This window comes from Amphiura filiformis, chromosome 14 (assembly GCF_039555335.1).
Source record: "Amphiura filiformis chromosome 14, Afil_fr2py, whole genome shotgun sequence".
Taxonomy (NCBI): Eukaryota; Metazoa; Echinodermata; class Ophiuroidea; order Amphilepidida; family Amphiuridae; genus Amphiura; species Amphiura filiformis.
This window is the reverse complement of record NC_092641.1, coordinates 40,997,501-41,012,675: the sequence shown is the minus strand read 5'-3', so window position 1 is coordinate 41,012,675 and position 15,175 is coordinate 40,997,501. Positions and strand designations below refer to the sequence as shown.

The following is a 15,175-nucleotide window of genomic DNA, read 5'->3' as shown; positions in this document are numbered from 1 at the left end:
AACGAAAGGAGAGCGAACAAACTCCGGCAATATTCAGCACCATACGAACACACATCGGATAAATACCGAACATGTGTATTCGGTACACTCCGTTTCAAGTTTTGTGCATGCCGACGGACTTAACGAACATCACCTAACACGAAACGCATTTGGCGGATGATAGCTGGACATAAAAAGAACATAAAACGATCATTGACGAACAACAACGGATTTACTAAAATACCATCCGTTTCTTGTACGGAAGACCTATTCGGTGTAGTGTGACAGAAGCATGAAGGACTGGTGGATCAAGTCTAGTAAAAGTACGTATTTTTCGCCATTTGCTGCTATTCCTTTTCTCCGATCAGCACCAGATAGATCGGTCTTCCTTTTACGCGCTGATTAACCTGTGTAAACCAATCAAGGATCGTAATTGACAGTGTCATCAGATGCGGTAAATTGTTTTTATCTCTGTCTTTAATTATAGTAGAGAGACTGGATTTCTATCAGGCAGAATCGTTAAATTCGCGAAAGACTCACACCATGTATTATCAACTTTTCCAGTAAATGTCCTATTTGTTTGTTTTTGTTTTTCACCTTAGAAGTAAGCTAGAGACTTGGTAATTTCAAACCAGTTACATGGGCGCCCTCACATTATGATGTCATAGCGACATTATGTGGGAATGTTTGTACTTATTTTGGTATCACTGGATAGAGGACACCCATAGCTATACATTAGAACTAAATATAATGGTATATGAAAAGCTTATTTCCAAACCAAGTTATGTCCTCAAACCCATGTATCTGATTTACATGTGCGATATTGCAATAGTGTATGATGCTATAGGTATCAGTTGGATGCACCATTGCAAAGCAAACAGTGGATGGATGCACAGCAACAATACTCTCATCGTTGCTAATTTCAAACTTGTCAAAGTAATTGTGATTGTATCACACAAGTAAATGAAACACATGGGGTGGTGGACTTAACACAGTTTGGAAATAAGCTCTTCATATGATGTTTATAATAATGAAAATTAAGAGGGTCGCAACAACCCCGCTCTTCGGAGTTCGTGTTACAAAATATGGCTCAGGTAAAATCGGTCATAGCATTTAAACTAGGAATGAAACCAAGTAAACTAGGAATGAAACCAGGTAAAGTTTTTCTCCTAGCCAAGATATTACTGATTTGACTGCCAATCAGAGTTACGCCAAGACCTCTTTTTATTCCTGAAAAGCAGAATGCAATTGCTAATCCTGAAAGTCGTTTTTACGTAAAATAAGCTTAATATGCACAAATATGTCAAAAGTGGCCCAACTCGTTTCTGGACGATTTAGTTAACATGAAACATGAAAAGAGCTCTAGGCCATTATGTTATCGTGAACATATGGAAACGGCGGGTAATCCCACTCTTGATAATGGTTTATTAGAGTCACGCGGTAGCATGACCAGCAAGTTTTTAAAAAACGACTGATAAAGAAGAATAAGAAGATGCACCGCGGGACTATATTTACACGAAACAAAACGCTATTGTTCTATGATATTTTTCGCTGGGTACAAAATATATCTAAAACCATGCTAAATCGTATTTAATATCCAAAGTGTAATATTTTAATAACTCATTAATTCAAAAAGTTACACCAATCATACAGTCAATCCGATTGTTTGATAATAAATAAACATTCTTGCTTTATTTCACGCGGTATTTCATAGCCAAAATTAGTGGAAAATCATAGCTAATCATACTGATATCCACAATCTTTCGTCACTGCTACAGCCATACATGGCTGTCACTGTCGCACTACCTTTTGAGATTCACTTTCAAATATACCCTAGTATATTCCTGGATACCCTACATACAAATTCTGGATCCCATTCGCCAAAAAATCAAGTTTTTCGCAATTCTTTTATTCTTTCCGGACCACAGCATACATTCATATTAATAAATACTCCACTTTCACACGTCGTAATATCGGGTCGTCCCCGTGGCGAAGCGGTTAAGGTCCTGGACTTCTAATCTATTTATGAATTTTTGCTCAAGTTCGAAACTTCCCAACACTTTTTTTTCTTAATGTTTTATTAACCAATTTATTGTCATAAATCAAGAATAACACCATCTCGAACATCCATTGCTATTATGATATTTTTTTTTCATCAAACAAACATGTTTGATTTTTTATTCTCATTTAGGCCTAGGCCTACTTTCACCATCCAGATGCTTTCACCATGCCTGACTATCATGACATCTTCGTCATTTAAAACACATTTATCATTGGCTCTGTTCACAGTTCAATCTGAAATTATATTTGCAATAAATATTATAAATTGTCACAAATTAAAATCACAAACCGCGAAAGATCGCCAACAACTGCCGCTGAATATTGATATCCAACTAGATTTCACCGCAGGGCTATAAAGAACCACAAACCGCGACATTTGGATATCCAACTAGATAGCCCAGCAGGGCTACAAAGAATCACATACCACGAATATGGATATCCAACAGGCTTAAACTATAAATTAGCTCCCGATAGAGGGCAGGGCATGATAAGGGAAATTAAAATCACAAACCGCGAAAGATCGCTGACAACCGCCGCTTAATAGGTATATCCAACTAGATTGCCCCGCAGGGCTACAAAGAACCACAAACCGCGAAATTATATCCAACAAGATTGCCCGCAGGCTTATCGATTATAAAGAACCACAAACCGCGAAATATGGATATCCAACAAATTAAGACCACAAACCGCGAAAGATCGCCAACAACTGCCGTTAAATTTGGATATCCAACTAGATTGCCTCGCAGGGCTATAAAGAACCACAAACTGCGAAATTTGGATATCCAACAAGCTTAAACTATAAATTAACTGCCGATAGAGGGCTTGATAAGGGAAATTAAAATCACAAACCGCGAAAAATCGCCGACAACCTCCGCTTAATAGGGATATCCAACTAGATTGCCCCGCAGGGCTACAAAGAACCAAAAACCGCGAAATATGGATATCCAACAAATTAAGACCACAAACCGCGATAAAATGAAATGAAATGAAACGAAGAGCCACAAACCGCGAAATTTGGATATGCAACTAGATTGCCCCACAGGGCTACAAAGAACCACAAACCACGAAATATGGATATCCAACAAGCTTAAACTATAAATTAGCTCCCGATAGAGGGCAGGCTTGAAAAGGGAAATTAAAACCACAAACCACGAAAGATCGCAGATAACCGCCGCTTATACTAGGCATATCCAACTAGGTTGGCCCGCAGGGCTACAAAGAACCACAAACCGCGAAATTTGGATATCCAACTAGATTGCCCACAGGCCTATAGATTATAAAGAACCACAAACCGCGAAATATGGATATCCAATAAATTAAGACCACAAACCGCGATAAACGAAATGAAACGAAATGAAGAGCCACAAACCGCGAAATTTGTATTTGCAACTAGATTGCCCCACAGGGCTATAAAGAACCACAAACCACGAAATATGGATATCCAACAAGCTTAAACTATAAATTAGCTCCCGATAGAGGGCAGTGCTTGATAAGGGAAATTAAAACCACAAAGCACGAAAGATCGCAGATAACCGCCGCTTAATAGGCATATCCAACTAGGTTGGCCCGCAGGGCTACAAAGAACCACAAACCGCGAAATTTGGATAGCCAAGTGGATTGCCCCGCAGGGCTATAAAGAACCACAAACATTCAAACACGATTATCTTGCCCAGTCGGAGCATTTAGACGTTTCCGTAGTATAGGCTTAAATATATGCGCATTTACCAGTTCCAACTCCGTATCTCTCTGGCATTGTCAACATTGGGTGTGTGTTGTTCATATTTACATTTTCTGTACATATTTACGTTGCCTTGAATAATTAAAGTATATTAAAATATATATTGATCATTGTGTACGTCTCAGTCACGCGTGACGAGCAAGTTTTAAAAATAAACGACTGATAATGTTTTGTTTAATTATTTATTGTCATAAATCATGAACAGCAACTTCAAACATCTATTTTTCGTTTTATGGAGCACTTTGTAACCTGATGACTTTCCAAGCTTGGAGCTGCTTGGTTACATTCATAAAAAAAGAAAAGAAATCTACCAAAAAAACGTTGACAACGTAAAGAAATCAGCAAGTTTAAAAAACCCACCTCGGCTCACTTTTTGAAACTTGGTCCCATTTTGAATACCAACAGCAAATCAGTGTTTTTATTTTATTTCAACAGATAACAGAATACAGCGTTTCCAACAAGATTACAAGCCTACTACACTTCTGGAAATGTTTTAAATTTATATAATATGATGAAGTTTAAATCAATACCTTTTACAAATGGGACCAAGTTTCAAAAAGTGAGCCGAGGTGGGTTTTTTAAACTTGCTGATTTCTTTACGTTGTCAACGTTTTTTGGTAGATTCTATCTTACGTTGTTTTAATGTGTAGTAATAGGCTTGAATGAAAAGATATCCGGGATTACCCCACTCTCCCCTATAGTGTCCGCTTCATTTACTTTCGTCATTCAGCCCGCTGCCTGGAAAATTAATTTCGCTTCGAACGGGGCAAGGACCCGTACGAGGCCGAACTTTACCAACTAAATGTCTCTTTTTTTAATGGGAAATACGCATAAAATTGCAACGAGTGTCAACTTAACTTTTAATGTAATATTTGTTCTCTTGGAGTTAAACTTGTTTTTGCAATAGATATACCCTTTAAGTATCGAGATGCTGTTGGTGCAGTAAGTAATAAAACGTTCGCGTTGAAGTACATTAAAGTAAGAACACTAATCGATATAATTGAAGTTGATATAGAAGTAGAAGTAAATTGGCAAACTTCATTTCGCAAACTCTAAGCAGATACGGAATTGTTCGTATTTCTTTAGAAGTCTATGTCCATGAAAAGAAGCAGATTTCCATTTACGCGTTTGTAAACATACATATACCTGCAAAACAAAAAAACAACAACATAATGTTCTTCAAGAATTATGGAAATTACTATTTAGACTGAAACAGTGGATATTTACGTAATTTTGGGGGCTTTGCCTCAAAGTGGGTGGGGGGGTTAAGACAAGTATTTGGGGATTGCCCCCCGTAGCGCCCCTACTGGCGTTAACCAAATGTGGGGAAAATTGCGTTACATCAGGGCAAAAAATAGTACATGCCGTGTTCAGAAGTATATGTACTTTTTGTCTGGTGAATGATCACCTGTTATAAAAGACTGCTTTTAAATTCCAGTGGACAAGGGGCAATCCAGTTGATCGGCTCTTTTCAAGGCCATCGAATCGTCTCTAGGAAAGGAGAACCCAATATAATAAACGGCTCTTTCCAGAGCCACCGTTTCTGAAATAGATAAGCGGCAATATATGCACACATACTAGGAAGCCATTTATGATAGTCTTTAGCCAGGGCAAATGTAGATAAAGTGGCTACTTTCTAACACGACTGAAATCTGCGATTAGTTAATGTACATGCTGTACAGTCTCTTCTAGCGTTTAATCACTGGCAACTGTTACGGGCACTCCCTCCCACTGTTGGTACTTATTTGTATAATTCTAATCATGTTAAAACGGATAGATACTAAGCTTACCGCCAAGAACCAACAAGGGCGTCGTCATGATATGCATTTGCGATGCCATCTTCCCAAACATATCCACCGCTCTCACCGAATGCAGTGGTAGTGAATAAAATCCGATTAAAGCTGGGATTGCTTTCGAACCAATCGAACCAAACCTGCTTCGTATCTGAACAAAAGTATATGATAATTAAAATTAATAAATTTAGATATTCATTCCACCGTTGTAAATACGCCAATTTAGCTGCAGAACTTATAGTCGTTTTCACAATAATTTACTAACAGAACGATGGTTTATTTACGCGCATTTTTAACCCTATACGTCCAATGTGTTTTTAAAGAAAAAAATGAACGAATGCCAGGATTTACAAGCCTGAATGCTTGTGTAATAACTATTCATCGCTATAAAATGCAACTTTAAAATGAGCGTAAATAAAGCATCATTCTTTCTATTTGAAATTATTGAGAATACGATGAAGCTATAAGGGTATATAAAGTGTACACAACGTTTTGATAAATTGTTAAAAACTCATTGTTTGGAAACTTACTGAAAACTATTTTAACATGATGTTATTTAAGGGTTGACGAAATATTTGGCAAAACATATTAACACTTTGAGACCATTAAATGTTGTTGTCGTTTTTCATACAAAACGTTTCATGACCTCTATAAAACTCTACATTTAATGATATTTAAACGTTTTAACTCGGCCAAAACCCAAAAAAAACACAACAGCTTTAAACCTATTATATACTTAATGCCTTTGCTTAGTTACCAACTATACTCAGATTCTGATCGCAAAAGTCCCCTAACCGTCTCACTTGAAATGGACTTTCGCGATCCGACTTTCTTGCGCCATGTGAGATAGTGACCATAGTGCGAACCGAGTATAGTCAAGAAAAAAGGCCATGCTCATACAAGTGTTAAAACTTAAATCAATGCATACAAGATGGGCTGCCGACAGATCACCAACTAGGCGGGCGGGCAACACACTATAATATTACAAGTCACTGTAACATAATATTGCAAATTGCGAGATGTCAAATGGTTATTTACCTTCTTTACCAAATCCAGGTGCATATCCATCGAACACAATCAAACAGTCGTCAGTGTATATCTCTTCAACAATGGCAGAATAGTCACCGCCTTCGATCAATTTTGATACTTTTGCATTAAATGCTTTGATCTCGTCTCCAAGGGAAGGATTACCTTTGTTTAGTGCTGAAAAAAGGCAAGAGTTCATTCAACCTATTCAAGATGATACCAGTTTGCCATTAAAAACATTTGAAGCTTCAAAATGCCGAAAATTGCATTAGCTGATTTTAATGCCACCCAGGGTGATGTTGCAAATTATGGTCAAAAATAATGACTGCTCAAGTTCCTGATTTCGCCCAATTTCTTTCTTTTTTCGATTTAAAGTCGCACTGGTCATAAAATACGACTACACTACTCCTATTTTATGGATAAGAATCTGATAACCGTTTCTTTCTTTTTTTATACTTATGGTGCTAACCGGGATGGGTTTTTTACGGGACATACACACGTATCCGATTCCACGCATTCCTACACCTCAATTGCATCCATTGATGGAAGCAATCCCCCACATCCAACCTGAAATGTGAACTGATGCAGGGTTGCGTGAATTTTAAAATATGTTCCCTCAATCGTATGACAAAATGATGATGAAGGTTTACAATGCAATACAATACAATATAAAATTGATTTTGAAGCAACGCTTTTACTCCCCATTTGGCAGTTATAACACCAGTTTGGTGCGGATGGGGCGAATGAATTCTGCTCATCAAATTAGTGCATATTATGTCGTTTTGCAGTTATCGTAAATAGAAGGTCCTACATATTCCATTGTGTATTTCATGGATTCGGACAGGCCAGTCTAGGCAGAATATCTTCTTCTAAACTAAAGCATGCAAAATGGAATTTAGTACCTTTTTAAATTTCCGATAGAAATTAACGCGTGTACCCTATATTACATATGATCATATTTATGGGTAAATGGAACAATGCACCATTTAGCGATGCGAGCACAGGATAATTTCACATCCATTTTGTAGTAGGTAAAGATATATCACTGTTTCCATAAACCATGATAAAAATGGACTAGTTATGGTCTTCGCTAATAGTGTACCTATGGATTGGTGCGCGGACACGACAAATTGAAAAAAAAAGGGCTTTATGGCCAAATATGTGATTAACTTGGTCAGAAACCCAAATACGGGCGTCAACATTGGGGGGTGATTGTATGATGGAGGGGGGGTGATTGTATGGATCATTTCCCTGGCAAAATATTGGGGGATTTATCCCCCATCCCCCAGTGATCTACGCCTATGAAATAGAAATATTTACCTGTCATTTGCTGACACGAAATTTTATCGTCATTCTTCTCCTTCAGCTCGTTGCAATGCTTTGTGCATGTCATATGGTTAATGGTATCCGAGACCTCAACGCATTGATTACAGAGTGCTACACAGTCCTCCGTTTCGGAATTCGCAAAGTTGAAAAACGTGATGAAAATACCAGCAACTGTGACGACCAGTTTCATCTTCATCATGACTGAGATATTACCTGTAAAATAATCCTGAGAAGAATTAACTTATTCACAACATCTGGGTGTTTGCGCAGCTTCTTGGTAGCTTAGCATAATATGAGTCGATAAAGTAAAATGAGTCCTTTTTTATCAAACTAAAATCAAATCCACTTAAAAACCATAATGCTTTAGATTACAGTATGAGGAATTTCTATTAAAATTAATGGTTCATGACATACGATTATTTTAATGCTGCTGAGAACAAATAAATATGAAAGATTTGTATCCCTCTCTGGCACCCAAATGTCACAGTAGTACCAGCACAAAATATGCTGGTCGCCCTAAGTTTTAATGCTTCTACCACAGGCGCCACTGGTTTTCAGTCACGTAATATATTCAGATTCATACGTATTGTACAAGAAATATCATGAACCATAACAACGAAAAGGATGTCTTTGCAGTCAAGGGCGTCAATCCGAAGTTGATTGTGGGGGTGGGGGAGGGGCACAATATTTGTGAAATATGATCTGGAAGAGGGGTGTCTGAGGGGATGTGCCCCCCTGAGTCGTTGGATGGGGGTCAAAGAGAGAACTGTAAGAAGGAAATATTTAACCCCTGCTGATTTAATATTTAGTTGGCTTTGTCATGTTTATCTGCGTGTTGTTTACTTTCTTCAATCCTTCTACTAATCCGTCTTTTTCCTCAGTCTCCTAATAGCCCTCTATTTCGGTCGGTGGTGTACCATATGTGACGTGTCATGTCAAAAGGAGACACTTTTGGGCAGGTTATCAATTTTGAGGTTTTTACACATCTTAAATATAGAGATATTTTGCTCCACAACGCCATTTTCTCCAATGAAAAGTGTAGATATTGAGTTCGTAAGTTAGGGTATTATAAAATTGGAAATTGAGATATCGGCCTTTAAAAATATTATTGACAATGTAGAGAGTAGGAATTACCTTGAAAAATGTCTCAAAAAATACAAGATGCCAGTTAAATATTCCGGTCTGAAACTATCAGACCATATTTTTTAATATTAATAACATCACAAATTCGCAACAAACCCAAATTGTGAAAAAATCACCCCGGGTAGGTTTTTGGCTATTTCTCCATTTACGATCCTGCCCAAAGTGTCTCCTTTTTACATGACACGTCACATATAACAGGAGTAAGATATAGACAAATGCTTTTTACCGATCAAGTTTGATGAAGTGCGCGCGAGAAAATGTTCAATTTTATATTATTTTAGCCAAAAATTAAGATATAATACCGAATATTACCTGTATTTTTCAGCTAATCTACTTAGACCAGGGAAGTATTTGCCGGTTTGATATTGTGTCCCCTCCATCCCAAAATGTAGGGGGAACCCCCCCCCCCCGGATTGACGCCCATGCAAGCAGTTAGATATTCGTGTCCAATGCTATGGAGTCCCCTATAAAAGTAGTACAATTTAGTTCAAAAGTACTAAATATATATGAGGGCGCTCGATCTGAGCTGCCTGCACGGAATTTCTGTTTGTCCTGCACATTTTGTTGACAAAGTCGTCCTCCCCTCAATTCCAGCCATGAGAGATATATGGTGACTTGAAGAAGGTGTCGGTTTTGAAAACGGGTGGTCCTGATAACATCCCTCAGAAGGTTTTAAAAGATTTGAGCTTAGCTCACCTGTCACAGACATCATAAACACTTCTGTTCAAGAAGGTGTAGTGCCATCACAGTAGAAACAAGCAAATGCCTTCCCGCCTCCGAAGACGACACCCCCTTCAATTGACAAATTAAGACCAGTGTCACTTACATCAAACTTGGCCAAAATAGTTGAAGGCAAGGTTTCCAAATTTGTGTGTTTTTTCTTTTCAATCTCAGGTTGATGAGAGGCAATATGGCAACCAGAAAGGTATGTCGACTACCCACTGCTTGATAGATATTTATCACTAGTTGGTCTCGGAGGCAGAGAAATCTGATACAATCAGTACGTTGATACTAACAGATTTCTCAAAAGCCTTTGATGTCATCGACCACAGCATTGCTGATTCAAATCTCCTGAGCATGGGTGTGTCACCATCTATTGTGCAGTGGGTGGCTGACTTCATTTCTGGTAGGCAACAAAAGAGTAAAGTATGAAAATAGTCTGTCTCAATGGCAAACTTTATTGGGAGGGGTTCCACAAGGTACAATCTTGGCCCCAATAATACTTTTAAGTATTATCAACAGTGCCCAAGAGAATGACAAGAAATTGGACATCCACGTGTAGAAATATGTTGACGATCTGACCATAGGTGAAAGCAGGGGCTATGGGAAACAACAGCGATTAACATTTTAAATGAAAACCAACCCTGCTAAATAAATCCTGCCATTTTCTTTTATGAAAAATAATAAAATTTAACGATACTGACCCGGTTAAAAACATCACAATAACTTTGCTTAACAGTTAATTCTGTGATATATCTTGTTTACATTTAAGGGGGTACTACACCCCTGGCCAATTGTGTGCCTATTTTTGCATTTTTCTCAAACATTATAGCGCATAGATGACAAGTAAGATATGTATATTATAGGGGCAAGGACTACAACTACTGCACTGATAATTCAGCAACTCAAGGCAAGTAGTTATTGATTTATTGATCAAATAATTGGTTTCCCTCATTTTTGACTGTAACTCCACAACTGTTGTTTGTGCTGAAATAAAATTTCCAGTGCAGTAGTTGTAGTCCTTGCCCCTATAATATACATACCTTACTTGTCACCAATGCGCTATAATTTCTGGAGAAAATTGCAAAAGTAGGCACACAATTGGCCAGGGGTGTAGTACCCCCTTAAAGCTCCATTTCTTAAGAGATAGGGACCCCCTCTCATGTAATCATGTTGACAATAACAAAGTCTGTCATGACTATCCCCAAACTGTAAATGGGGATGATCACATCTAGAGAATTTTAGAAAAAACAAACATGCAGGGTTGTAATGTCTATTATAGACCATTACCATTTCACATTACAACAGTTATAATAATTATTCATCTTGGGAACTCCCAGATGCAGATTGCATCTGTTGCTAAATGTGAATGTGAAGGAGTTTTAAACTTATGTTAACGTTTGTTAAAAAGTTACGGGCCCGACCGATCCAGATTTTGCGTTTTGGGAGATTTTTTTTACTTGTTGCTAAAATCATGTAAAATTAGCCGGTTTGGGGCCAAAATTTATTGATTGTGACAGAAAATTTTGAAAAAATTCAGAACATTTTCAAAATACGTTTGCAAAAAAAAAACAAAAACTACTTGAAAAGTCCATCCACCCGTAAAAATGGGGTTTTTTTCGTCGCCTCACCAATAAACTTTGGTAAAAATTAGAATGGTACTTGTATAGTAAAGTCACTACAGTGTGAACAATCAAAATCTGACCTTGGAAGGTCACAAAAAATTTTTTCTGGATTTTCTGCCGCCCCACATAGCTCAAAGTTGATGAAAAAATATCACCTAAGGCAACGAGAGGAGGAAATACAGTTAGGGACGCACCATTAGATTCTCGGGGGGAGGATATGGGAGTTTGGGTCAGGCAGAATTTTTTTTTCGCCGCCGAAGGCGGGTTTTTTTCGCCTCCGAGAGCACCAATTTTTTTTTTTTTAGCCGCCTTAGGCGGCGAAAGTTTTTTTTTCAATTTTAATGTAAATTTTTATACAAAGTTGGGTGGGGAAATTTTTTTTTGCTCATCAGTGAGGCAAAATTTTGTTTTTCCGTCTCACTAGTGGGCGGTGGGCGAAGTTTTTTTTTTTCGTCTCACTAGTGGGCGAAGTTTCTTTTTTTTCAAAAAACTCCCACCCCCCCCCTGGAAATCTAATGGTGCGTCCCTTATGCAGAGCTCATTCTGAGGTCAAACTACATTAGAGTAGGCCTACTTGCGTATGCAAGATTTATAGATGGCTGTTTCCCACGCCACTGGATTATCAATGGTTTAAATATAGTGTATTACCAAACTTAAGCGGAAACCCCGAATAATTCCCAAATGTAATGGGTGATTCATCAGACATTCTGAAAAGAAAATACCACAATACACTTTATTTGAGGCAAAGTTCAATATTTACCAACAATATACAGACCGTAAAAATAAAAATAATATTATACAATTACAATGTTGCTTTTCATAAAAAAATAATAAAAGGGTTCGTGGCAACAATGTTATATGCAGTGGAATCAGTAATATATGGACTAAATTTTTACCTGGTTTCTTTACCAGTTCTTGCTGAGAACTCGGCGGGCTTTCATATCATATCATATCATTTTATTTGCCAGTAAAAAACACATATACATATAAAATATTGCACAATATCAAAATTACACACAAATATAAATATAATTGTTTCCGGGTTCAGGAGACTTGAGACAATTAGCTGCAGCGAATTGCCGGATGAAATATACAGGATCGATTGAAGGACTAGACTTGGAAGAACTTGTAGGACAAACTTGAAGAATCAGAGGTATGTTCTTTAAAGAAATAAACTCTTGATGCATATTTAACTTCAGTATTCAATCGGTGTTCCACTATGTGTTTAAAGGCATATAGGCGAGTAGCCAATCAGTCATTTTTACGCTCGAATACGGGGATTGTAATGTACAAAGTTAAGGGTACCGATTGGTTGGTCGAAAATGACTTTTGGCACACATTCTTGTGGCGCCTTTTAAATAAAACACTCTAAAAAGGCTTATGAAAACCGTACGAAAACGCTTAAATATGCAAATTTCCCTGCTCGCGGCGCTCACAACATGTATATAGACCATTTAAAGATTGCAAATTGGTATCCCAAAATTTGGCATGGGGATTTTTGGCGGGCCGAATGGGGGGGCAAGCGATTTTTGGCAAGCCGTTTAGAAATGTTACCCCCGGGCCCCTCAGAACTTTATCCTCATCACTCTGTATGGAATGGGGTGTTGCCAAATATACAAATTTCATTTTCGGTTAAAGCCATATTATAACATTTCCATACAAAATAGATTAGCATTTCTTTTGTATAAAATGTTAGTTTTTATAATCAGATATGTCCCCTTTTAATTTGGAGCCGAACAACTGAGGTAAAGCAAAGAAACTTGGAATTTACTACCTGCGCCGATGTCGCCAATGTGTATCATTCCGTTGGTTGTGTTACGGTACTATTCTTTGATGTGTATGTCTGTCCCGCACGCCGTGTACGTACTATGTTATGAACATCGTCTACGCGTTCGAATAATATTTCCATCGTAATAATAAAACGACGGTTTCTGCGTTTTATTCAAAATATTGGATTTTTACATAACTACAGCACCTATATAGTCTTGATTTTTGCAGGGGATGTTAGTTCAATAAAGTACAATATAATTATGTAAAAACAGAATTTTGAAATATATCGAGGGCGTCCTCCTCAGCAAATGTTATAATATAGCTTTAATTTAGGGTCAATTTGCCCAAAAATTGAGAATTATGTTTGGACATAATTTGTTATAAAATTGTTTTTGGAATCAATGGAAGACACTCGACAGAAACTAAAAACGTTTCAAAAAGTGACAAAAACTCAGTAGATAAGGTTCTTAGTGTCTGCTCCAGAATGTTCACTTACTTGTGTACGTTTTCCATCTTGATCCCTGACTCAGGAACTTATCAAATATGTGAAATAGTTGTGAGATAGTTGAACATTCTGGATCAGACACTAAGTGAATATTCTGGATCAGACACTAAAAACCTTACCTATACTGAGTTTACTCTACCGATCCTGATGAATCTCTTCAATCAAGTGACAAAAAACATTCAAAAGTGGTTGTTACTGGCATTTTATCCTAAAAAACACACATGCATTTTGACAATTTTGCTATAAATTTAGAATTTGCTCTACTTAGTTTGTGGCAAGCTGGTAAGCCTTCCAAATTACCACTTGGTATGAAGAAAAGAAATTATGAGTTGCCAGTGATCAGAATGTATGTTCACTTCATCCGAAGTTAAACATGTTACATAATACACGGATGTCATTTGATTTAATACTAACGGCATTTTGTTACAAGCAGGCAACTTAATAGAATTCCTTCTTCGTGAGCAAAGAGTTTGGAATATGATGTTGCCACAATTAATTTTGACCATGAAATAGCTATAATTTAACGAAAAATGTTTGGACCCAACATTAGTAAAATGCATTACAAATAATTTGCTTAATAAATCAGGTCTAATAGCTCTAAAATGTTTTATATTGTGTAATATTATATTGAGATAAGGGGGCAGGCAGGATCACTCAAAGTGGGAAATTTTAGATATTGTTTGTATTGTATATTTAAAAGTAATGATGATAAGTACATAAAAGTATACATTGTCAGAAAAGAAATGATGCAAGGAATGCAAATGTTTACAATTTTGATACGGCTGTTTGTTTGACACTGCAAGATTGCATCTGGTCGCGCGATTGATTTACATATACTGTGGGCAACACTGGTAACAAACGCTCTTCATTAGGTCTAAGTTAGGGCCTATTCCAGGGAAAACCAACCTAAATATGATATATTTAAGGTTAAATATAAAACAATAATCAATAATTATAATCCACAGAGTGTAACTTTAAAATGGCAACAATATATATCAAACACTCTGTATATCACAAAATCATGTTTTCCCATTTGCATATCCGTGAAGAAGGAATAAATGTTTGACCCCACACAGACAATTGAATTAAAAAAAGGTTACCTTCATTTACTTTTGTTATCACACGAAGAAGGAATGTTTTCATGTTTGACCCCGCACAGTCAACTGAATTAAAAACTGAATTTAAAGTAGGTTACCTATATATTTCTTTTAGCGTAATGCTGGCCATACACGTTCAATTTTATTGGGCAATATCAATGTTCCTAGATACAAAATCTACCATTGTGCACTATTTTAATGCATTGTGTTTCTCTTTTGTTTGTTATGTTTTGTTTTGTTTTTACTTCTTTTGATGGTAACGTTTCTTAATTAAAGGGGGTATGACTTCCTCTGGCCTTACACTATAGTAGACTTGCTAAGAGGTTGAACACTGCATTTTTTAGAACAAAGGTCCCACTTGGCATGGATGTTCCTTGGGGCAAGAGAAAAGA

General features: G+C 37.2%; 1 protein-coding gene across 1 annotated transcript; it reads right to left on the bottom strand.

Annotated features, from left to right (window-relative positions):
- Window positions 1–4,824: 4,824 nt before the first annotated feature.
- Window positions 4,825–9,775, bottom strand: LOC140169419 (uncharacterized). Its single transcript, XM_072192679.1, has 5 exons — window positions 9,763–9,775; window positions 7,918–8,136; window positions 6,610–6,774; window positions 5,569–5,722; window positions 4,825–4,924 (listed from the first exon to the last, which is right to left on the bottom strand). The coding sequence occupies exons 1-5, from the start codon at window positions 9,773–9,775 to the stop codon at window positions 4,861–4,863; spliced, it is 615 nt and encodes a 204-aa protein (XP_072048780.1). The 3' UTR covers window positions 4,825–4,860.
- Between the last annotated feature and the right edge of the window lie 5,400 nt (window positions 9,776–15,175).